General features: G+C 38.9%; 1 protein-coding gene across 2 annotated transcripts; it reads right to left on the reverse strand.

Annotated features, from left to right (window-relative positions):
* Window positions 1-39: 39 nt before the first annotated feature.
* Cad74A (cadherin 74A) lies at window positions 40-24747 on the reverse strand. 2 transcript variants are annotated; one of them, XM_069498714.1, is made up of 24 exons: window positions 24599-24747; window positions 16303-16513; window positions 15802-15945; window positions 15148-15296; window positions 14380-14511; window positions 13723-13941; window positions 13277-13489; window positions 12351-13175; window positions 12075-12270; window positions 11678-11981; window positions 10707-11589; window positions 10442-10627; window positions 10152-10326; window positions 9759-9878; window positions 9317-9537; window positions 8657-8783; window positions 7949-8124; window positions 7151-7271; window positions 6285-6451; window positions 5606-5916; window positions 4318-4378; window positions 3317-3477; window positions 2258-2508; window positions 40-1762 (listed from the first exon to the last, which is right to left on the reverse strand). In XM_069498714.1, the coding sequence occupies exons 2-24, from the start codon at window positions 16511-16513 to the stop codon at window positions 1656-1658; spliced, it is 5460 nt and encodes a 1819-aa protein (XP_069354815.1). In that variant the 5' UTR covers window positions 24599-24747; the 3' UTR covers window positions 40-1655. The 2 variants fall into 2 exon arrangements, with proteins under 2 accessions (XP_069354815.1, XP_069354814.1); XM_069498713.1 differs by lacking the exon at window positions 24599-24747 and adding an exon at window positions 17000-17044.
* Between the last annotated feature and the right edge of the window lie 1612 nt (window positions 24748-26359).

Raw genomic sequence — 26359 nt, forward strand, 5'->3', positions numbered from 1 at the left:
TAGTATCATAGCTTTATGGTATTAATTTTCATACTTAAATTTTTTTATACTTGCATAGTTTTATTACTAACTAGCTGATGCCCGCGACTTCGTGCGCGTGGAATTAGGTTCTTAAAAATCCTGTGTGAACTCTTAAATTTTCCGGGATAAAAAGTAGCCTATGTCCTTCCCCGAGTTGCAAGCTACCTCTGTACCAAATTTCGTTAAAATCCGTTGAACGGCTGAGCCGTGAAAAGCTAGCAGACAGACAGACAGACACACTTTCGCATTTATAATATTAAGTATGGATTATTTTTAAAAATAAAGATAGCGAGCAAACAAGCAGCAAGGTCACCTGATGTTAAGTGATTACCGCCGCCCATGAATAATTACTGCAGCACCAGAGGGACTGCCGATGCGTTGCCGGCTTTTCAGGAATTTCAGGAATGATTCGTTCCTAACTTCGTCCCCGTGGCTTTAGGTTTTCAAAAATCCCGTGGGAACTCTTTGATTTTCCGGGATAAAATCAGTCTATGTCCATATCCAGGATGCAAGCTTTTTCTGTAACTAGTAGATGTTGCCCGTATCTTTTTCCATGTGAAATTGGGTAGATGGGCTGTGAAAGCTAGCAGGCAGACAGACACTTTCGCATTTATAGTAACTAGGTAGTATACGTCTCGCAAATTGCTAATGCGCATGGCTGCTATTTTAGTGACGATGGTATATTTTTATTTCGGCTGACGTCAAAATGATGTCATTTCAATGTTTATGAGACTTGGTTCCAGCGCAATAGCAATATGAGTAATAAATTATGGATTATTATTATTCTACAAGATATGGCGGTTGGACGGAATATATCTGTTGATGCTTAAAGTACTGTAGGTACTAGATTTAAAATAAATTAGGTAAGTATAATAATTTGGAGTATTAACGTAAGTACAATACTTATTTGTTAAATTATATCAGCATCAAGAAAATTGTTAAAATGCCAATTTAAAAAAAACGAATTTTATTGATCCATTTAAAGTTATAATAGAGAGCCAGCGCGTGCCAGACCTTCCTTAGTTTATAAAAGCTGAAAGTTCCTTTGCGTATTGTCCCCAACGCTGGGAGGACCGTCTGATCGCATGTTTGTTTGTATCATGGTGGCTTTGGGAGATAACAGGTAATAAAGGTGTAAAAATCTTATGGTAAAGTATGAAGTCTACTTTTTTATATTTTCTTCAGAATCTAAATATATAAAACGAAAAGGTGACCGACTGACTGACTGATCTATCAACGCACAGCTCAAACTGCTGGACGGATCGGGCTGAAATTTGGCATGCAGATAGCTATTATGACATAAGCATCCGCTAAGAAAGGAATTTTGAAAATTCAACCCCTAAGGGGGTGAAATAGGGGTTTGAAATTTGTGTAGTCCACGCGGACGAAGTCGCGAGCATAAGCTAGTAGTATTAGAAATTACGTAGTGCATTACCAGGCACTATATATAAGTTTTCCCTACAAGAGACCTATGTCCAGCAGTGGACGTCTATTGGTTGATGATGATGATGATGATATATAAGTGTGTATGGAGCAAGGCAAGCAAGGTCACGCAGCACAGCGTAGGAGCGTTTGGACCAATAGGCCTATGTTCTGCAGTGGATGTTTATGGGTTGATGACTACGTCTATGGTGTCACGTGGAGTAGAGCGGTTCAGCGTAAAGTCTGGTGGGCGCGGACAGGGTGGTGGGTGCGGGTGCAGCTTCTCTCACCAGCAGGGCTGACCGCATGCGCCGTTTCGCTGGAACAAATATTTTCGATGAGCATGTTCGGTTTTAACCACTGACCCCTACCAAGTAATACAAGCTCGCTGGACCTGCGATTGCCTGTTTTTGAGACATACTTACTTACAACCCAACTAAGAGAGCAGGACTTCAACTCTTACGACGATTACGCAGTGCACTTCCGTCATCCGTGAGAAACCAGCGATTATCTACGACATATGTCATAAGCTCCCATACAAAACAAAAAGGAACGTATTTTCACGGACTCGGATCGGATGAGTGCGTAACCGCCGTTAGGGTTACATTAGTGATAATAAGTGGAACCGTAGGCTTAGCGTGCTCTTTGAGACACGGAAGAAACAAAGAGGTCAAATTCAGACCAAAAAATGGTCACCCACCCCATTACCAAAATTAACGTTTTTTAACAATTGCAATGATTGATATGCGCTGTCATAATTAAGCTATTAGTACGTTGCTCAACTTGTGATATTAAAAGAGAAATAAGGGCTTACCATTAGAATGCATGCAGCAGAGCACCAGCGTTGCTATAAAGGCAGCTACAGGCAACGCCGCAGCCAGCATCAGCAACGCATGTTGTGCTGACGTGTGCTTAGTTCGGGAAGCGCCGCAACTTGTGATGTTATGTACGTTATAGGTCTCCAGTATTTCTTGGAACTCTGTGCCTAAAGAGCGTATGGTTTGCTTCATGGCTTTGGGTGTGAGGGCTTCTCCAGTGTCCATTTTGCGGAATTGGAAACAAGGTCTGTGAAACAAAAAAGTCAGTAAAACCTGGCGTTCTTTGAGGAAGAGGCAAAGTATTTTTGTCGTCTAAAGTTTGGAATATAATTATCATCATCATCATAATCAACCCATCGCCGGCTCACTACAGAGCACGGGTCTCCTCTCAGCGTGAGAAGGGTTTTGGCCATAGTCTACCACGCTGGCCATGTGCGGATTGGTAGACTTCACACACCTTTGAGAACATTATGGAGAACTCTCAGGCATGCCGGTTTCCTCACGATGTTTTCCTTCACTGTTAGAGCAAGTGACATTTAATTAATTAAAACGCACATAACTCCGAAAAGTTAGTGGTGCATGCCCAGGATCGAACCCCCGACCTCCGATTTGAAGGCGGACGTCCTAACCACTAGGCTACCACGGCTTATATAGATACAATATAATACATAATAATATGTAAATACAAAACAATATGTGACAATATGTATTACAATAGTATATATAATACAAAACAATATGTAATAATGTATTATATATTGAAAGACGAATTTTTCGTATTCAAATTGCAGATGATGCTTCGTCAAAAAATTATGAACGCAATCTTGTTGTCTTCTTATATTCATTAAAAGTTTCTTCAACCAAACTAAAGTCGCACGACGATTATCTATCTTCCAGTCAAGATCTGTCGCTTTATCTCATATCTAAGCCTGATCTGATGACATTTTTTTATAAAGGTGGAAAAAGTTTTTAACGAACACATCTACATTTCCAGGAAGTACTTGAATGGAACAAACTTTTTTAAACTTTCCACAGATTTAAGAAATGTAACTTACCCATTATTATCATAGAAGGCCGCATGAGGAGCGTCATGTAGCTGCAGTCTTAATCGTTTCGTTTCTAGAACATTCGAGATCCGTTCCTTCAGCGCGGCGAGGCGAGACCGGCCGCCGGGCACCACTAGTCTCAAGAGATCCCGTTCCCGCACCACCACTACCTGGAAAAGTCATAACAGAAGTGCTTAGTATTAGTGAAGTTTATCAAACCCCCGTTTTGATGGGATCACTATTACCGGAACATAGCAGACGATTTGTGTGTGTGTAACGGCCTACCGTTATCCTAATCGAGGAGTGAGGTCTGAGGAAAGCCAATCGATCGGGACAAGGACAACGCTATACGTAAGGAACAAGGTTAGAAACGAGTGACACCAGCGCGGTAGTGCCAGTAGGTAGTCGTGCCATGACAGCCCTTTCACACGCCGTCCAGTTTTTTGCAGGATCCTGTTTTCTGCAGGATCCCGTTTGATGGCGAATGTGTTGGTATGCTAGTGTTCACACGAGCATCCCGCATGCGGCATGCTCGCTAGCATATAAACACATTCGCCATCAAACGGGATCCTGCAGAAAACGGGATCCTGCAAAAAACTGGATGCCGTGTGAAAGGGCTGTAACTATGTAAAGGAGCGATACTCACTCCTTCTGGCAATTTATCGACGCTCGCAAGGTTAGCCCTTTCACACGGCGTCCAGTTTTTTGCAGGATCCCGTTTTCTGCAGGATCCCGTTTGATGGCGAATGTGTTTATATGTGAACGCTAGCATACCAATTACCAACACGTTCGGCATCAAACGGGATCCTGCAGAAAACTGGATTCCTTCAAAAAAACTGGACGCCGTGTGAAAGGGCTGTAATAGTTAGGGTACTCTATAATTTTATAAAGGAGCATAAGAAGAAAATTAACGTTATTGATGGATTTTTTGTTCACTATCACATCTATTACCTATGCAAAATTCTAGTAAAAGAGTTTTCACAAAACTTTTTTCTTAAAATTCCGCTTACCTCTACAAGTAGATCACTGAATCGGTCCGTTTCTATAGAATTATTTGCGCGAACAATTATTCTGAAAAAAAAGAGAGATTCTTCATAATTTTCATTTCCCCAGTAACATTGTTGAGAACAATGACATCAGTTATGTTATTCGAGATCGTATGTTAAAAAAAATAAACCTACACTAACAATACCTACTCTATCTCATAAATAAATAAATAAATAAATAATAAATTTATTCATAAGAATGCAGGTGACATAACATGGTTATAAAATTAGTTGGCGAGCCTTCTGCATTCTACTTTATAATATTGGTGTATGAATATTTAAATATTACATTACAATTAAATTTTTAGAAACATGTAAGTACATATATTTTACTTCTCAAAAATAAGTATCGTCAGGCGGTATGTACTAGGATCTTGAACCAAATAATTGTAATTTTTTTTAAAATAGAGATAGCGAGCAAACGAGCAGGCGGGTCACCTGATGTTAAGTGATTACCGCCGCCCATGAACATTTGCAGCACCAGAGGAACCACCTATGTGTTGCCGGCCTTTTAGGAATTTGTTGGTCCGCCCCTTGAATAACCCCATGTTGTAATCTAAAGGGAACACCGCCGGAGAGAGTTGATTCCACAGTTTGCATGTGCGTGAGAAAAAAGGATCAACAGAGCAAAGCGGTACTTCGCGCCCGAGCATAGGCTCCTACTCTATAAGGCGCAAGTCCGCCCTCACATGGAGTACTGCTCCCACCTTTGGGCTGGAGCACCCCAGTACCAACTCCTTCCATTTGATCGGATCCAAAGGCGGGCTGTTCGACTTGTGGACGATCCCAAACTAACCGCCTCGTTGGAAAGCCTGGAGCACCGCAGAGACGTTAGCTCTCTATGCGTGTTCTATCGCCTGTATAATGGGGAGTGCTCTGAAGAGCTTTTTGACCTCATTCCACCCTCTTTTTTCTACAACCGCACCGCGCGCCACCGTAAGGAATTTCACCCTCACCATCTGGGTGTCTGGTGCACTTCGACCGTCCGCTGCGCCAGATCCTTCTTTCCACGCACGTGCAAACTGTGGAACCAACTCCCATCGGCGGTGTTCCCACTAGATTATAACATGGGGTTATTCAAAGGCCGGCAACGCATCGGCGGCTCCTCTGGTGCTGCAAATGTTCATGGGCGGCGGTACTCACTTAACATCAGGTGACCCGCCTGCTCGCTTGCTCGCTATATCTATTTAAAAAAAAAAAAAAAAAAAAAAAAAAAATCTGGCACAACGGGTGGTCGAATATCACCGCTCACCTGAATATACCATCAGCATAATGTATCAGATTCTTCATAATCTTCATTTCCCCAGTAACATTATTCAGAACAATCACATCAGTTATGTTGTTCGAGGATTTCGATTTGATAGGCGATTCGAAAGTCATATTAATTATCCTGTATTGCATTGGTAGTGCGTCCGGGTCTTTGTCCATGGCTTTGATGGTAGCTATGATGGTGTCTACGGGAACGTTGAGGCGTACTCCGATGGTCATGTTCGTGTTATCGAACTCGGGCAGATGGTCGTCGATGTCTAGGATCTTGATAACTACTTGTATTTCTGATGGATCCTTAAATAAAACATTTTTTTTGTAAAAGTTTCAGTTAAGTTCGGTTATATCTAACTCAGTTACTTAAGTAGCATGGTATATCTTTTTCCTCATCTTTGTCGCCCTTTGAAACACTAAAATCTATATATCTACTTATATAATATAAAAGGAAAAGCTGACTGACTGACTGATCTATGAACGCAAAGCTCAAACCACTGGACGGATCGAGCTGAAATTTGGCATGCAGATAGCTATTAGGACGTAGGCATCCGCTAAGAAAGGATTTTTGAAACTTCAACCTCTAAGGGGAAAAATATAGGTTTGAATTGTATCTAGTCCACGCGGACGAAGTCGTGAGCATAAGCTAGTGATAAATAAATGGTACTCACCAATCGATTGTACGACTTATGGATCCGAGCTCTAGTGCCATACTTGAAACATTTGACAGTGAGCAGTTGCCTCGATACTGCTTCTCTGTCTAACCTCATGGCAGCTATTATCTGAGCTTTGCTGTCGTTAGTTCGTTCCAGCCTGAGTAGGTCTAGCTCATTGCCAGCTGTAAATAAGGAAAATGCGGTAAATATTTCCTTAAATCAATACCCTTATTATCAGTACCTCAGTACCCTTATTATAAATGCAAAAGTGTGTTTGTTTGCTGGTTTGTCCTTCAATCACGTCACAACGATGTAACGGATTGACGTGATTTTTTGCATGGGTATAGATAAAGACCTGGAGAGTAACATAGGCTACTTTTTATCCCGGAAAACCAAAGAGTTCCCACGGGTTTTAAAAAACTAATTCCACGCGGACGAAGTCACGGGCATCAGCTTGTAAATTTTAAAATATGAAGCTAGCAAAATTTTAACCAATGATTTTTTCAGCAGTCTATACTATAGATATATTATAGTATAGTATTGGATAACCAACTCAGTTGATACCAGTAGGTACAGTGTAAACAATTAACCAACAGTTATAAGATGTGATGTGCGGCACAATTTAAGAAATAAAATTTTTCTTGCTTAAAAATGTGTACCTACATTTTCACAAGATACAGCTTGCATCCCAGAGACGGACATAATGCTACTTATTATCCAGTAAGTAAAATCAAAGAGTTCCAACCATTCAAAAAAATCTAAATCTACGCAGACGATATCGCGGGCAACATTTTTAATTAGGTACTTAAGTATTTTATTAGAACATTGTTTGAACCTCTGAGTTTTCACAGAACTTTCTTTACAAAATTCTACATACTTACCAGTAATCACATAATCTATTGCAGCATTTTCACCGATGTCTTCATCAATCGCTTCAAATGTTCCGATGACAGTTCCGACTGGTACTTCTTCATTTGTTGTCATAAGTAATGGAGGATCATCCTGTGAAACAATATACAGATACGATCAAAAGGGCTGGTTTGAGGCACCAGTCTCTTCGAAGACGTGGGTTCGAATCCCACCGCTGCCACCATGTAATGAAACGAGGCTGGTTGACACACAACTCCCTTTATTTTATAAGTACCTACATGTTTAATATAATTACTACATTACAGCCACCATAGACATTCCTGCGCTCCTTGAGCCGGCAGGAATTAGTCGGGATGATGGCAAGAGACCTGACGGATTGACGCTGGTTCCCTAGGAACGGGGAGGGGCACTAATGTGGGACGCAACTTGCGTTGACACATCGGCCCCGTGTCATATCATAGAGACAACCTCAAGATCGGGAGCCGCAGCAGAAATAGCTGAAAACTGCAAGCTGCGCAAAAGTGCCTTTCTTATCGAGAGTTACATTTTTGTTCCGTTTGCTGTGGAGACTGTGGGGCCACCGAGGCTTAGTTCTAAACAATATATTTCGAGACATTTCACTGCCTCATCTGATGACAGAAGGGCTGGCTCATTTTTTGCTGCCATACCCCTTCCAGGTTAGCCCGCTTCCATCTTAGACTGCATCATCACTTACCACGGTGGGATTGCAGTCAAGGGCTAAGTTGTATCTGAATAAAAAGCTACTAATCAGTATCCACGAGAAAGACTAAATAGAAATTTTTTCTTACCAGTCCTCTTGCAAAGTGTGGCTTATGGTCATCGATATCAGCCACTTCGACGGTGACTATTCGCGTGCTCTGCTGTGGAGGTTGGCCTCTGTCTGTGACCAGGAGCACCAACGTGTAAGATGGTTTACGTTCTCTGTCTAATGTTTGGCGTGTTGTTATTAGACCAGTGTGTTGATCTGAAAACAAAAAAATAGATTAGGTAATTCCTTTCAAATGAACTTGTGGACAATACTAAACCAATCAACTCGTAAGTAACACTGCAGAGACGTTCGCTCTCTTTGTGCGTATTCTAACGTCCTTCTTTCTTCGCTCTGGGCTGGTTTCCGCACTTAAACGTTTCCGTCTGTTGTGCGTTCTAACGTCCTTATAACGAGGATTGTTCTGAGGAGTTCGAGTAGTTTTACCTTAGTCCATCCTGCCTTTTCAAACAACGCAATACCATTTGCCTTTACAATTACAATTACAATTTACATTACAATTTAATTACTTTGCATTACAATTGCCTGGTGTTCTAGAACACCCGTTGTGCCAGATCTTTCTTTCCACGCACATGCCAATTGTGGAACCAATCCCTTTTGGCGATGTTCCCACTAGATATCAACTTTTATTTGCGTGCTGTTTGCTATTTGTTTATTTTTTAATCTTGTAAAAATCTCTTACCAAAAGTTGTTGTCTCTTACCAAAGGCAAAATTTATTAAAGCACTTACCTATAGCAAATATCTTGGCATCCGCATTGCTCTGCTGTATAGAGTAGAAGAGTTGACCCGAAGGTTGAGTGGGGTCGTCCGGATCACTCGCCACCACTTGGAATACAGGAGATCCGATAGTTGCATTCTGAAATAGCATACCAAGCCAGTGTCAACAACAGCTGAACAAAGTTTCAACTCAATCTGATGGACGATTCGCGACATAATGAATGAACAAACACACAAACATTCATGTTTATTATATTGATGGGCCTCATATGAAAGCTCAGAGTCATTCAGCGGGCGATGGAGAGAGCTATGCTTGGAGTTTCTCTACGTGATCAAATCAGAAATGAGGAGGTCCGTAAGAGAACTAGAGTAACCGACATAGCTCAACGGGTTGCGAAGCTGAAGTGGCAATGGGCAGGGCACATAGTTCGTACAACCGATAGACGTTGGGGTCCCAAGGGGCTGGAATGGCGACCTCGCACCGGAAGACGCAGCGTTGGAAGACCCCGCACTAGGTGGACGGACGACATCAGACGAGTCGTAAGGAGCCGCTGGATTCAGGCGACGCAAGACCGTGGCGTGTGGAAGTCCCTACAAGAGACCTATGTCCAGCAGTGGACGTCTATTGGTTGATGATGATGATATTGATGGGGGCTCCTCCTTATTACTTACCTCACTAACACTCAGCGTCTCTCCAGGTGCCGGTCTAATAAACCTCGGTACTCCATCATTAGCGCTAACATCTCCTATATACAGAGACAGAGACGCGTCTCCAGTGTGACCGCCCCCATCCGTCGCTCCGATGAGCAAACGATACGGGTCCGTACGACCACGACCCGTCAAATCACGTTGGGTCCGTATTTCTCCACTCACAGGATCTATGGTAAATAGGCCTGAAAATATTTATGTTGTTAGAAACAACAACGTGGTATAACGAAACTATATATCAGGCAAATAATCACAGCATTTTTTTAATTTATAGAGTAGCGCTTGGCTGCAATCAGACCTGCTGGCAAGTGATGATGCAGCCTAAGATGGAGCATGCTTGCCTAGAAGATGCTATTTACAAAATGGGACAAAGTAGGCCAAAATAAGGATTTGAGGAGGGATTTACCGTTGGCTTCGCCTTCATCTAAAAACTCGTACTTAATTTCTCCTCCCAAGCCTTCATCTGGGTCTGTTGCAGTTAATTTAATTACTCTTATTCCCACTGGCACGTTTTCTGGTACTACAGCTGTAAAATTCAATCGTGACATAATATTACATTATATATTCATTTAGCTTTAGTTTTAAGCTTTTAGCTCGTAGCCTTAGTTTTAAGTTTACGTAATGATTTTATTATTCCATTTCATGATTTTCTTACAAATTCAACAATTGACAATCAAAAGTGTACAATGGTACCGAATTTGATTAAATGATTTGACTTTGTCTTGGAATCAATAAAGCACTTGATGAGTTTAGTTGATGTTTTCTAGAGAGTTTTTAAAGAGTTCAAAAATTGTCTTACCAGTGTAAATCGTCTTGTCGAATGTTGGTGTGTTATCATCTACATCCAGTACGTCTATGAGTACCGTGGCAACAGATTTGAGCCTGTCTGCTCCTCCTTTTGGTGTATCAAATGCTTCTACTTCTAGCCGAAGAACTGATTGGCGTTCACGATCTAAAGTCTTATTTGGTGCTACCTATAAATATATATTAGTAGTATTGTTGTTATTTACAAAGCTGTAACTTCATACATCATACTGACCATGGAAAAAATCATGTTAAAAATACAAGATAAATAAAATTATTCGTTACCTTGATTACTCCTGTAACTTCATCTATTGTAAGTAATTCTGCATTTTCTCCTCTCAGTGTATATCGCACTTCAGCAAAACCACTCTCCTTGTCCTCATCAGTCAAAACTGTATCGCCATCTTTTGCTTGTACTGTTAGAATTTGCTCTGGATATCTAATCGATTCTGGTACGCTCACTTTATATAGCTGTATAATAACAAAGATTTCATTATTTTAAAAGTTACAATTCAGAAAGTTGATGAAAATATAAAAATTACAAATTTACCTCTTTACTAAAGGTTGGTGGATTATCATTAAGATTTACAACCTCAATGATAACTTTAGCTGAACTATGCTTAGTTCCATCGTTACTAGTAGCATGCACAGTCAAAGTTAAATTAGGATTCGTGAGCTCTTCATAATCTAAATGTTTAGTCAGTACAACTTGGCCACTCAAAGGATCAACTTGTAAAAGTCCTGTTTCAGAATTGATGACTTTAAAATTTGATACCATATGACCCGAAGTAGGGTCTTCTGCCATTAAAATAAGCAAAGTGCTTCCAATCGGTTGATCTTCTTTAACTTTGTGATGAATTATTGGATTTGAATTTGTCCACCCAGGATTCGAGAACTGCGGATTTTTATCAGCATAGGGTTGAATATAAATAGTGTGTTCTGTAACAGCGTACTGATTTTCCTTGTTTACTTCTGCATTAATATCAGTAACTTTCACAGACAATATTACTACAGATACTTGACTATAATCTAAAGTGCCGTTCACAAGAATTTCTCCTGTGTCTTCATTTACTTTGAACATGTGTTTATAATCGTAAGGTGAGTTAGGTTTGACTTGAACACCGGCTTTAGAAAATGCTTTAATGGGTTCCATCAAACTGTATTTGAGTCTTGCATTCGAATCAGAATCGTGTGCTACTAGTTTTGTTACAACATTATTGACTTTTGTCCTTTCAGAAATGTAGGTAGTGGATTCAGTTACATTAAATTTTGGTGGTTTATCATTGACGTCTTGAATTGTTACAAATACTGTTGTGGTTGCTGTTTCAGGAATCGGGATTCCACTATCTACAGCAGACACAATGATTTCATAACGTTCAGGGTTAACATCTCGGTCAAGATTAGCATCGTTGGAAACTGTTATTAGACCAGTTCTGAAATAAATAAGTTTTGTTTTTAAACTTTCTCATATTTCCAAATGTTTCTTATAGATTACAGACTACTTCTTGTTTCAGTACTTACTTTTCGTTGATTACAAAATTATCCTTCGATCCAGATACTATGTGATAGGTTAACAAATCATCTAATCCATCTGGGTCATTCGCAACAACATTTGTGACATTTTGTCCTGATTTTGCATCTTCTCTTATTGTTGCTTTATAATTCATTGGATTGAGATCAAATGTAAAATCTTCGTTGCTATCTGGGTTTCTTTGATTCACTGTGTAGGTATAATGGTGATAGTTGCCCTTGAATGTTGGTCGTTGGTTACCAGGTACGCCAACACGTATATAAACTTTTGTTTCATTGAATAGAGGTGGTTTTCCTGGAGTTCCATCATAAAAATTTTGTAAGTAACTTTCCATATTACAAAAAATAAATAACTAGGCAAAAATAATTAATAAAATTTACGACTTACCGTAATCAGTCGCTCTTACAACTAATTCGTATTGTCCCCTGGGTGTGTCCATGGTTTCAACTTTGCTAACGATAGATATCTCGCCCGTATCTTCGTCAATAGCAAATACTTGTCCTTTATGTGCAATACTGTTATCTGATTCGAGAGAATAACGAACACGACCACCTCCTTGAGTTGGCCCATCTGCATCAGTTGCCTACAAATCAAGTCATACAAGTTTTAAAAAGCAAAGTCATTTGCTTTCAAATTTAATTTCTTACGTTTAAAATTCCTTACCCGTACAACAAGCTGTGGTTCAAAACTGGTAGCGCCATCTCTTATAGTACGACTATATTCTGAAGCTTCAAAATTTGGTGCATTATCATTAGCATCCAAAACTTCTATGAATATACTTGTAGTAGTTCCTTTGCCACCACCATCTTTGGCAACTAAAGTAAGACTGTAACTTCTTTGAGTTTCATAATCCAATGCATTCGCAACGTATAAACCTCCTGTGTTCTTTTCCGTTTTGAACAAATTTGATCCAAAACCTGTTAGTGAATATTCAATTTCACCAAATATCCCGTAGTCTTTATCAGTCGCTTGAACGTCACCAATTTTATATCCAACCGGCGCATTTTCTAGCACGTTAAATTTATAATGCGGTTCATCAAATACTGGTGTATTATCGTTTATGTCTAATAGTTTAATGTTAACTCTTGCGGAAGAAAGTTCTTCGTCATTCACAGATGTGACAATATCAAAACTAAATAGCCTTTTATCTTCATCATCAACATCGTAATCTAACTTGGTGGAATCTTTTACTTTTATACTGATCGGTGTTCTTCCTTCACCACGATCAGTACTAATTGTAAAAACACCTTCTGAGTTAAAAATATCGCGTAGTTTTAAATCGTATTTGCTGTTTTGTCCTAAGTCATTATCATCGACATATACGGATAAACCTGGAATGGGACTACCATTTTCGATATTTTCAGGTATGGATATGTCGAAAAGGTCTCGATTAAATTGTGGTATGTGATCATCTACGTCGGTTACGATTATTGTTACAGGGATTACTGTGAAATCTGATGGCACTTCGTTGTTTATTAGTTCTGTAGCCTGAGAAGAAGAATAAGGGTTATCAATTTATGTTTCATACTTTTTGAATTAAAAAACATGGCAAGAATCATAAATGTTAATTTCTGAATGACCATATTTACCTTAACAAAGAAATTATAAACTCCTCCGTTTTGCACAACTACATCACTTTCTCTATCAATAGGAACATCTGTGGTGACCAGCGTCGCGCGACCGGTTGGTCTCTCTGGCAGCAGTCGAAAGTACTTCGAGACATCTCCCTCCAGGGTCAATAATACCGGGCGGGGATTTGCTGTATCGCCATCTTTAGCTATTATTTCCATTACACTTGTGTTCTAGAAAGAAAGCCATCTTAAGTTATCTTTGTCTTTTGGGTCTTTTGGCAGACTTGTGGGAATAATGTGAAGAACTCTCAAGACATGCAGATTTCCCAACAATGTTTTCCTTCACTGTTAAAGTAAGCGAAGGCATATAACTCCGAAAAGTAATTTAGTGTTAGGAGGTCGAACAATTGACTACCAGAATAGAAGTCCTACGTCTTAACCACTAGGCTATCACTACTACTTACTGGCGGAGTATTTTCAGGTACTGTAGCAGAATAAGGTGCGTTCACAAAAGCTGGCGGCTGGTCTTGAACGTCTTGTATGGCCGCTGCCACACTGGCGACTGCTCGTAGAGGTTTTGCGGATGCATCTGATGCTTCTAGTGATATCACGTATGCAGAACGACTCTCGAAGTCTAGCGGCTTTGATAGGAAGATCCGCACTTGGTATTGATTTGGTGTGTCCTTGAAAAAGGAATTATAGTAATTTATTGTGCTAAAATATTTTATACGGTCTTCATTGTAAAAAAGTTGTGCAAGTTTTTTGAAGTATTCAAAGGTATATCCGTTGGTGAAAAAAATTATAAGTAAATAATATTTGTTATCAAACCGTGACGACGATTGACGTGAATCACCAAGCCGAAGGTAAAATTTATAATCCCAATACTTTGCAATAATTGTTTGTGTGCCTACCCAAAATTTAATTACTGGAATTTATGATTCGGATTTGTAATTGATGCAAGTTCAAAAATCCTTTGAAACAGATCACAATCTGTTTCAAATCTATGGATACCACGAAAATGCAATACACAGATTGCATTTTTATCGTTCTATGCCAATATAAATCATTTCAGTCTTACTAAATTTTACACTGGGTTTTACAAATGTTTAATTTCATCTTACCAACAACTCCGTAACAATTTTGAAAGTAGAGCAAGCCTCAAAATCGCTCCCCCGCTCTTTAGTGGAACATTTGACTTGGATCCTCGCATTGTCGCCTTCGTCTCGATCAGTTACTACGATACGTGGGGAAACCTGCAAAAGCAATACTTTATTAAAATTACTATTGTTGTTCATTGGTACGAATTTATTGATTAGTCATGCTTTATAGTTCGCAGATTTATGCTTGACTGCTTCTCTCATCATCACTAGATGTTGCAGTCTCAAATACGAAAGATTGTTCTAACCAAATACAAGGGCATTAATTTGGTTAGAACTAACTACGTGCCCTGTCCTTTACCACTTCAGCTTTGCAATCCGTTGGTTTCTCTAGTTCTCTCCTACGGATCTCCTCTGGCAGAAGATTCTGATTTGATCAGGAGAGAAATTCCAAGCATATTCGTAGCTCTTCTCGTCAACCGCTGTGTGACTCTGAGCTTTCTTATGAAGCCCATAATTAGTGACCATGTCTCGGATCCATATTACGTCATCACTGGCAACACGCACTGTTCGAAGATTTTGGTCTTCAAGCAAGGTATTTTGTAATTGAGTAGAGATAAAGAAATTTCAAAGAGTATGAAATTTCTTTTCTTACGAAATGAAGCCTATGATTTTTTTAAACAAAATTTTTTAGCAAAGTTTATCATTATGATTAATATTCCCCTTTCCCCTCCAACTAAGCCTATAGCTTCTGTAGGAGTATCGTTGAGTATATAATTTTGTAATACATACTTCTATTTCACTGCCGACGGGTAAAGCCTCACTAATATTGACAATGTAAGGCCGATTGTGGAACACAGGTGGGTTATCGTTCACGTCTCGAACTGGAATGACTCGTCGAAGAGACACCGTGTTAGGTTCTGTCTCTGATATACCCTCATCTGAAAAATAATTTTTATCCACTTCAATAACTTTATTTAAATTAAGCGGACGAGAGTGTATATATTTTATATTTGCGATTTGGCTTTTATCGGGTTTTATTAATTAGACACTTGATAGGTTAATTGTAAGTTACGGCGCATGGACCTACTCGTTCTATAATATCTACTATAGAATACCGTAGATATCCTGTATGACTGTGGGAAAAATTAAGTAACTACGACTACTAAATACTTTTAAAGTAATTATGTTTTTCCCAAATATAACTTTCAACAGCTCTTTTTGCAATTTCTAAGATTTTCAAATTAAGTTCGGTATGTTTTATATTTTAATGTAGATAATGGGTACCACGATTAATCTGAAGTTTTTATTTGTCGATATTTCAACCCAATCGTGTCGTGGTCGCGACGGGATGGGACGGTATGTTTCACTCTATCATTCGTATTTAGCTCAGTCATCGTTATCAACATAGGCAGTTTATCATCTTAATCATTTTAGTGTTCTAACCTGTGATACTAATAATGACTTCCAAGGACGCCTGTTCTTCTCTATCCAACGATTTGGCTAAAGTCACGACTCCCGTCGAAGAATCAACGCTGAAATATTGACCGGATATTGAATACCTTAGGACACCATTCTCGGGATCTATGCCTGAAACAAAGTTATTTTCAGATCATAATAACTACATAAATTAATTATGATACAACTTTTTTAAAGGGTTCTCTTATGACTAACCTAATCGAATTGCTGTAGGTACAACTTACAAATCATGTGCAAGCATTGTGTTGGTGCGGCACTACTAAAAAGAAATCATGTCCACATAGAATACCTAGTACCAAAAAATACTGACAGCATTTCTAAGTTGAACAGCCACGCTGATTCTTTGCGTAAAATTAATAATTACATTTACAGCTTTTAGAACGTGTCTTCAAAATTTCATAAGACTGGTTGCTTAATATACAAATTAGAATCAAACTACGATTGTACGAGAGTCCCCTGTTAATTTACCTTTCAAATGGTACACTGGCGTCCCAACAGGCGTGTCTTCAGATAAACTAAATTGCGACATGTCCCCAGACTGCGGTACGAAGTGGGGGGCCCTGTTGATGACCTGCCCCCCACACCATTGTATAAAACATATAACTAACAATATCAACAGTGGGTTAGGGTCTGCTAGAACCGACGCTGCTTTCCGCCTTTGGAGAATTATTTCTGCCATCTGTAACGGAAAATTACATGATTTAAAGTGGGAGGTCCCGGGTTCAATTCACACTCAGGGGCAGTTTGAGCATTTACATTTTCTAAATGGTGTCTTGTCTGGTCTGATGGGAGGTTTCAGCCATGTCTAGTTACCACACTACCGGCAAAGCGAAAAGCGTGACGTCAAGCGATTAAGCCTTTCGGTAAGATGCAGCGTCGACCGGGCCATATCTATCTCCAGGTTAGCTCGCTACCATCTTAGACTGCATCTTCACTTACTACCAGGCAAGAGGAAATCAATCACTTCGCTCGCTATTTTTATTTTAAAAAAATACTTAGTTTTTGATAGCGCAGATAGAAGTAAAACGATGAAAACGCCATCAAAATTAACAAAATAAATAAAACTGTCAGTCGACGTTCGCGCCTACAAAAAGCCTGCACGCCTGAGTGGAACTGTGGATAATGGAAATGGATTCTATAACATTATTCTGTTACTTATTGTTACCTCAGAGTGCAGACCCGTAACGGTATACATAACTTGCCCTGAAAACGAGACCAAGAGGTCATTGCGACTCGCATTCAGCATTATACTTTAGATTATTTCATGTGGTCTAGCTTATGTTAGGTTAGTCTTTAAATTATTTTTATTTTTAAAGAAACCCCACAAACATCATGGACGAATAATTGAAGCTTAATTATTATTAATATGAAACACAGTGCTTAACTCATATTAATAACTAACTTATGCTCGCTACTTCGTCCACGTGGACAACACAAATTTCAAACCCCTATTTCACCATCTTAGGGGTTGAATTTTCAAAAATCCTTTCTTAGCGGATGCCTTCGTCATAATAGCTATCTACATGCCAAATTTCAGCCCGATCGGTCCAGTAGTTTGAGCTGTGTGTTGATAGATCAGTCAGTCACCTTTTCTTTTTAACCGACTTCAAAAAAAGGAGGAGGTTCTCAATTCGTCGGAATCTTTTTTTATATATATTTTAGTTTAAGCTTCGAACCCATTAATTATTATGACGGTGTACCCACTTCTTAGTTAAAACGCTTGATTGCGAGGTGCATGGCAAGCATGTACAAATATGAGCATCGGGAAGTAAGTAAAAACCGCATGGAACCTGATCTGCGGATATCGGGTTGCGTGCTACAAGCAGGTCACACTCACATGTAACTTACATACTTAGTACCTACCTACTTACTAGTCACAGGTTTTTTTTTTTTTTTTTCGTTCGGGGAGGAGGAAAATCCTCATGGATGCCTCCGGCATGCCCGACTCCACAATGGCCTACGTACTAAAAACCTCCTCCCCCCTCCGCTCTATCTTTCAGGTTAAACCTTTGCATTGCATCTGAAAGATGGCTGTCTTTAGAGTTTAGGCGCTATCTTTTCCATTCATCCGTGATTCTTCTTTTAATAATAGCACGCAACATTTCAGTGCATGCATCCCACTGTGATTCGCTTGAGAGCATACGAGGGACAAGATTCGTTGGCGTTATTTATTCGCCTTCTCCCTGGGCTTCTTTTCTTTTGTGCTCGAACTCCACACACTGAAATATTGCGTGCTCTGGCGTGTCTTCTGCACCGCAATACTAGTCATAGGTGCCGTGAGATAAAGCGTGCTGCTTCGGTAAGAATGCCATCTTCCTTGCATTGTTCTAACATTCATGGTGTCATGGGTATGATTTCGATTGACTAGAAGTGCGTTCTACCAACTCTCACATACGAGTATCTATGCATATAGTTCGCGACAGGTCGCATGGCAATCGGAGTATGAGACGGGAGGATGTCCCCACACCCGCACGTCATACGTGCTATCCCGCACCGGGTTAACGCAGGGGCTGTGCGGGTGTGCAGGCTGTGTCCACCCCGATTGCCAACTCAACCTGTCGCATATTATTGCTATGATGCTCAGACGTCTTGGTCCCTAACGAACTTTAGGGTAAAAAGTCCTAACTCAAGGTTTGCCGCAGCTTTTTTCTCTCTCTCTCTAAGATATTGTGTAAGATATTGTTGTTTGTGTGTAAGATATTGTGTAATTCTCTTGTACATCATACATCATCATCATCATGATCAATCCATCGCCGGCTCACTACCGAGCACGGGTCTCCTCTCAGAGTGAGAAGGGTTTTGGCTATAGTCTACCACGCTGGCCATGTGCGAATTGGTAGACTTCACACACCTTTGAGAACATTATGGAGAACTCTCAGGCATGCAGGTTTCCTCACGATGGATTCTCTTGTACACAATCTCTAAAGTTTAGATAGTCGTGTTACTTTAGTTTAGTTTAAACTAAACTAAAATGACACGCCTAAATCTATTGCTAATGCTAATTCATGCTCGATTTAGTTTTAGTTTAGAGATTGTGTACAAGAGAATCGGCCCCATTGTTTTACATGAGGGTTTTTTATGTCAGCTTTTTTTTCTAAATTTTAAATATAATTTTACAGTATAACCCATCAAAGTCCATTAAGTCATGACGTCCTTTGCTTCACCAGTCAAGACGACCAACATAATAGACATAGTTAAGAGTTTACCACGCTGTGTTACGCAACAGTAATTGTTGCTGGTATGACCACAAGTCGTTTCATTATTCTTTCATTGAGCAACATAGTATATGCATTTTGCTAATTTTCCAAGTTTGGTCGCATTTTTAGTGCCGGTTATAATTCACCTCTATCCCGTATACAGGGTGTAACCAGAACGCTAGCAAAAACGAAGACAGAGGTGATAGTAATGATGATTACTGATAAGATACCACAAAAAAAAAACTCGAAAAAAAAATAGGAAAAATATCCTATATTTTTCAAATAAAACATCTGACTGATGCTAGAGGTCAACGAACGTTGCGTAAGTAGGCCATTCGGGGTCAATGCCACGTCGTAGGTGGGGCCGGTTTGAAAAATAATAAATCACTAAAAGTACAAAATGAGGCAAATGGTTATTGGTATAGGACTGTGTTTAGTAGTAGTATAACAATAACGCTAAGTTTTTGCTAGCGTTCTGGTTACATCCTGTATACAGATCGTTCATTGTAACTAACTTGTCCTTTGACGTTATGTGGTGCCAACCATTGCAAATCACACAATAATAAACCCTTATTACTCAGGAATAAAGCAAACAAAGCAATGGTGCCAACATGACGGCAGGCGACAACAATCTATAGACACGGTTACTAAGTTTAGGGAAGTAGATTTAGCAGTTTTAAACACAGACTTATATAGTAGGTACATAGAAGTCTTTAGAAGCTGTGGTTAGGACGTCCGCCATCTAATCAGAGGTCGGGGGTTCGATCCTGGGCACGCACCTCTAACTTTTCGGAGTAATGTGCGTTTTAAGTAATTAAATATCACTTGCTTTAACGGTAAAGGAAAACATCGTGAGGGAACCAGCATGCCTGAGAGTTTTCCATAATGTTCTCAAAGGTGTGTGAAGTCTACCAATCCGCAGATGCCCAGCGTGGTAGACTATGGCCAAAACCCTTCTCACTCTGAGAGGAGACCCGTGCTCTGTAGTGAGCCGGCGATGGGTTGATCATGATGATAGAAGTCTTTTGGCTTTAAATAATTTACTCCTGAGCCCTGCGACCTGCTAGTTAACGTTCGCGTTACTTCCTGCCGTATTAAAATGGCAGCTGAACAGAACAGCTGTTTGAAGCCACCAATGTACATTACTTTCGGCGGCGTACCTACTGTATTTACTTATTTTTATCCTAGTTTATAATAAATTAATAATATTTATCAAATTCAAAAGTAGTAAAATACCCAATTATTGGTTTCGCTACGCTCTATTTATTACAATATTCATACTGAGGTTCATACTGAGATAGTGACCAAAATGGGTACTATCTCAGTATGAACCTGCCTTAATAATATCTGTTACAAAATATTTCTCAGATAATTATCATTTGAAACTTCAAGTTATTATTTACGTTAATACAATAGAATCACGTGCGATGAGGCAAGACGTGTTTATTGATTCTTTACGAAAAGATAGTCCAAGATCGCGATGCATTATGTCTTCAGTCTTCACCCAAATGTTTTACTTACAATAAAAATGCATCTTTTTCAGTCAAAAATCACGAGAGTTTTGACTGTAATATATACCTACCTTAGGGATATCGGAAGTGCCAAAAAATATTTATATAATATATTGAAATCCATATTTTTAAAAGTATCGATATCGATATTAAAATTTTCTCAAAAAAATATCGACATATCGGTACAATTTCTAATTTTAAAGGGACAATTCCGATAGATTCTTTTACGACTCTAGGTTCTAGCCTTTTAGAGTTTAATCCGATCGACCGTCGATATTTTGAATCAAAAAATATACTTAGTAAAAGTAAAAACATAGCTAAAAACTTCTCATTTTTTGTCGGTCCGAAAAAAATATCGTTTTTCATACCTTGTCGATAGTTAGAATTTTATACCGATACATCGATACATCGAAAAATTAAATATTGCACATAAATATCGAAATGTCGAACAAATAATATCGACACATCGATGTATCGATATTTTTTCGACAAGCGTAATAGGTATATCTCACTAGGTACCTATCTAACGATACTCAATACATCTAAATCAGTTTAGGTATTTAAAAGTTATGGGTGGAATAAACTCATCGTAAACCCTGAAAACATGTCCTTTTCTTGGCCAGCCGTGTAAAAATGGCTCAGAATACAGAATACAGAATAAATTAAATTTATTATATTCTGAGAAAAATGGTATCTTGCAAAACCAGTTGCAAGATTTTGTGGATGTCGTAGGTTCTAGTCGGTCTAAGTGATACAGAACCTCCATTGAATCCATTGATAGAAGCGTTGAAGTCAGTGAACTGCAGACAATGGGGCCGTGGGAAATGTGATAATTGGATTCTTCACGCCGTTGCCTAGTATAGGGTCACCATGTTTCAGAGCCCTGAGGATTTAGGCTGAGATCTATAGAGCGCACTTTGACTTTGCTCATACTTAAAACGAGACAGATACTAAAGTTGCCGTCAAGTGTCCCCTTTGTTCTTGTTTGAATGTTCTAAGCCTTTGTTCTCCAACAGCGCCCCCATGTCAATGTCATTCAAAGTCCTTATATTTTTGAAATAATGGTGACCCTAGTCACAAGTCAGCTTGCGCATGGCAATTTAAGTTACGTATTGTAAGGAAAGTCTCAAAACAATAGCCTTTTCAGGTAACTGGAAGATAAAACGGGATTCGATGAGTCACAGATTTTGAGAACTACACTCACGAGCAACCTAATCGACACAACACATAGGCGCGCATAAATACATGGATTTTTCGAAAAATTATCGATTTTTTCATAAAAGCCATATATCATTTAAAAGCTTGATATCTGGGCTTTAAGTTGATACCAATATTGTAATAATTTATTCAGTACATTACAGTACATTAAATTAATATTATATTTTTATATATATTCAGTAATAAATTAATATATATTCAGTACATTAAATTAATGCTATCTGGATGAGAAGGGAGGGAATAAGGGAATTTAGGAAAATACATAAGTTGTGGTTACATAAAACAAAAAATGTAAAAATAGATAAATGTAAAGATAAGGAAGCATCCTATAGTACGCGACAGGTCGATATGACAATCGGGGTATGAGGCGGGGGCTGTGCGGGTGAGCGGGGCGTCGCCACCCCGATCACCATGTCGACTTATCGCGTACTATAGGTACCTACCTCACGATCATCACGATCAACCCATCGCTGGCTCACTACGGAGCACGGATTACCTCTCAGAGTGAGACGGGTTTTGGCCATAGTCTACCACGTTGGCCATGTGCGGATTGGTAGACTTCGCACACCTTTGAGAACATTATGGAGAACTCTCAGGCATGCAGGTTTCCTCACGATGTTCTCAGACTCAAAGGTGGGTAAAGTCTGCCAATCTGCATGCAGCGCGGCGGACTGTATCCTAAATTATTCTCATTCTGTGAGGAGACTCATGCTTTTTTGTGTTGCTATGTTAGACACTTCGCCCAAGTGCTAACAACAACTGTACAAATGAGCGATGAGCGATGCGGAAACGTATATAATATATAAACGACAAACACGACACATTAGTTATTATAATAAGTATATTTTTATTTTTATTTATTCGTTTATTTTTAAGTGAAAGTGCGATTTGTGAATATGAATAGAGTAATAAACCTTCTTCTTTTTAATAGTCTAAACATTTTAATTAGTATAACTACTAAAATGTATGATTTGAAAGTAAAAATTTACTAAAACGTGGAAATTTTTGCATAAACTATCTATCTCTACTATCTACTTATAAGATAGATGAAAGGCTCTAAAGATATTTACCTAATTGTGCATCGTGTAGAGGTGCAACCTCTGCCGTTACTTGGCTGGCAGCTATTAAGATAACTTCGCAGCTGCCACACAACAATATTCAAATTTGGAACGCAGTGGAGAATCCTGGTCACGCACGTTACAAGATTCCACATTCCCTATCATTCGCTCCTCAGACACCAAGACCGACACATCACTGTCGAGCACCGAGCTCCAGCTTTTGTTCCACCACCACGAATCTCTTGATTTCGTCTGGTCGGATACAACCAGTTTGTGTTTTAAATTATATAGAGTCGTCGATGTATATAATCAATTTGCATTGTACATAGCTCGCGGAGTTTTCCGTTAGGAGTGAGTTACTTTCAGCACTACCATCGATGTAAATCTAGCACATGAAACTATCCTGAATTATATCTTGTAAATATGTGAGCAGCCGTTTTATTCATACACCGTGCTACCACATATTCACATATTTACACCCAAGTAACGGCAGAGGTTGCACCTCTACAATCGCACTTAGATCCGTTTTCAATTTTCATACATCTAGTTTCATACTTGAAGCGCGTTGGGATAATATTCAGGTGGAAGAAGCGCCGGAATAACCAGCTCTTAGTAATTATAAGATATTATGTGTAGCACAGTTTGGTAAATAAACGTCTTTTCTTTCTTTCTTTCTTCTTACTTCCTACCTACCTACCCTATGTAGGTATATAAGCTCTACATTACTATCTCACTGGTTGAAACGAATTATTGAAACGAACTAGGTAGGTAGTTAATTAAATCCATCATACCGACCCACTCTACTGAGCCGAGTCTCCTCTCAGAGGGAGAAGGATTTAGGTCATAGTCCGTCACGCTGGCCCAATGCGGATTGCCAGACTTTACACACCTTTGAGAACATGGAGAACTTTCAGGAATGCAGGTTTCCTCACGATCCCTGGGGATCGAATCCCCGACCACCCAAAAAAAAGGCGGACGTCTTAACCACTAGGCTATCACCTGTCACCGCTGAAGGGGGGTAGGGGTACCTATATATGGATTAAATCCATAATCATCATCATCATCATCATCACGATCAATTCATCGCCAGCTCACTACAGAGCACGGGTCTCCTCTCAAAGTGAGAATGGTTTTGGCCATAGTCTACCATGGCCATGTGCGAATTGGTACACTTCACACACCTTTGAGAACATTATGGAGAACTCTCAGGCATGCAGGTTTCCTCGCGATGTTCTCCTTCACCGTTAAAACAAGTGATATTTAATTACTTAAAACGCACATAGCTCCGAAAAGTTAGAGGTGCGTGCCCGGGTTCGAACCCCCGACCTTCGATTAGAAGGCGGACGACCTAACCACTAGGCTATCATGGTTACTACGCGACACCGTTGACCGTATTGGAACGCTAAATGACTAATGGCTCGTCTTTGGCGATAGGGAGGTAGCCAGCTAAAGCCGAAGCCTCCCACCAGATCTCCCAGATATATTTCCAAATTGTCTTGCTTGGAATCGAACCCGGAACCTCCCACTCATAAACGAGTTTTACACTACGCGAAAAAGATCGACATTATTATTTTTATCGTTTTCAATAAAAACATAAGGAATTTACATTAGTTAAAAATAATAAACTAATTACCTACCTATGTCGCATAACCTACCTGAGCAAAAATTCTAGCACACATTACAAAATGACCTTGATGACTAACCAAAACGTTACGCAAAGAAAGTTCCGTGTACACACACCTTTACCTAACTGTCATTTACAGTTACCCAAAATACGAACCTTTTTCCAAAAAAATCCTAACAACACACACAAACACACAGTATCACAGTTGTCACATCACACAACACACATTTTTACGCACGAATTAATTTTATATTAATTTAAAATCCATCTTTTTATATTACGGACTTTGAAGTGTTCACGTGCTAAGTTTAAAACCTACTGTCAAAAGTTGCATTACCGGTCTTTCAAGCGCCATTCTATAATATTACGCCTTTTCATTTTACCTACATAACTTTCGTAAGTTAGACAGAGATGGCTATATTTTGTTAGTACGTCTTCAAGACACTGCAGATAAAGCCTTTTTTGCAAGGGAAAAAGTAACGGGGATTTTCTTGAGATGCGTGATCTGAGATAGATTATAATAGGTCAGGCGTGTTAGAGCGGGACAGATATAGTTGGGTCACGTTTATAATGGCGTATGAAATAGTTGCATTATTTTAAGGTCATGGGAAAATGTACTTTTATGCATATTTTAAGTTTAATGAAATGTATTTTTTATGTTGTGACATTTTTTGTTTATTGTTATTATAATATTCAGATTTAATAAAATTGACTCTGCAAAGTAATACTTTATTTATTTATTTATTTTTGTAGAACCATGAATCAGGATCGATGGCTTAGCTATTTAGGAAAATTATTTAGCTATTTAGGATAAATAATTTTCGGATTCATTGGTTACTCCGTTTATTTTCATCTTTGAATACATTTACAGTGAGATTTTAGTCTAGTAAAAACCTACCAAATAATTAAATAACAATGGCCCGCTCAAAAAAGTTTTCTTTTAATAGTCGGTAGGTACATTAGAATTCAACGGATGTAAGGCTTGTCGTTTGAGTAATTTTTTTTAAAACTTTTATATCTGCTGTAATTGTAGGTAGAGAGTTGTACAGAATATTATGTATTTCTATTGCTGTTAAACAACAATTATTAAAAAATTCATTATGTGATTTTTTGTAACGACAATTTATTAACCGACTTCAAAAAAAGGAGGAGGTTCTCAATTCGTCGGAATCTTTTTTTTTTTTTTTTTTTTTTTTTTATGTATGTTCCCCGATTACTCAAAAACGCCTGGACCGATTTTGAAAATTCTTTTTTTGTTTAAAAGGGTATACTTCAAAGTTGGTCCCATTTCAATTTGGTGAAGATCTGATGAACATCTTCGAAGATAGATACTGGAACTCCTCAACGGATAAGAGTAAATTGTTCGCGATCAGTGTAATAGCTTAGTAAACAGTAGATTTTTAACCAGTCATAGCATAATTCTATGGGGCCACTAAAAATTGTGAAATAAAAATTTTTTACAAAAAAAATAAAAACCGACTTCGTTACATAAACACTAAAAATTGAAAAATAATTTAATTTATTACCGAATATATTATGTATACAAGAGTTAATATAGTTCCATAATAATATTTTTTGGGGTCGGTGCCAATGAGGTGCCATTGTGGAGTCCCATAAAAATATGAAGTCCAGACGATTCGCGCAGCTAAATCTAATTGGCACCGGCACCAAAAAGTATTATTATGGAACTATATTAACTCTTGTATACATAATATATTCGGTAATAAATTAAATTATTTTTCAATTTTTAGTGTTTATGTAACGAAGTCGGTTTTTATTTTTTTTGTAAAAATTTTTTATTTTGTGAGTATACACTGCCAACTACCGGAGCTTCAGAAAACTACTAAACACTTGTGGCGTGCGGCTTCGCCAGCACAATCAAGCACGCCTAATTTTAGTACTTAGTGTTATAGCTCG

Source organism: Maniola hyperantus, chromosome 5 (genome assembly GCF_902806685.2).
Source record: "Maniola hyperantus chromosome 5, iAphHyp1.2, whole genome shotgun sequence".
NCBI lineage: Eukaryota > Metazoa > Arthropoda > Insecta > Lepidoptera > Nymphalidae > Maniola > Maniola hyperantus.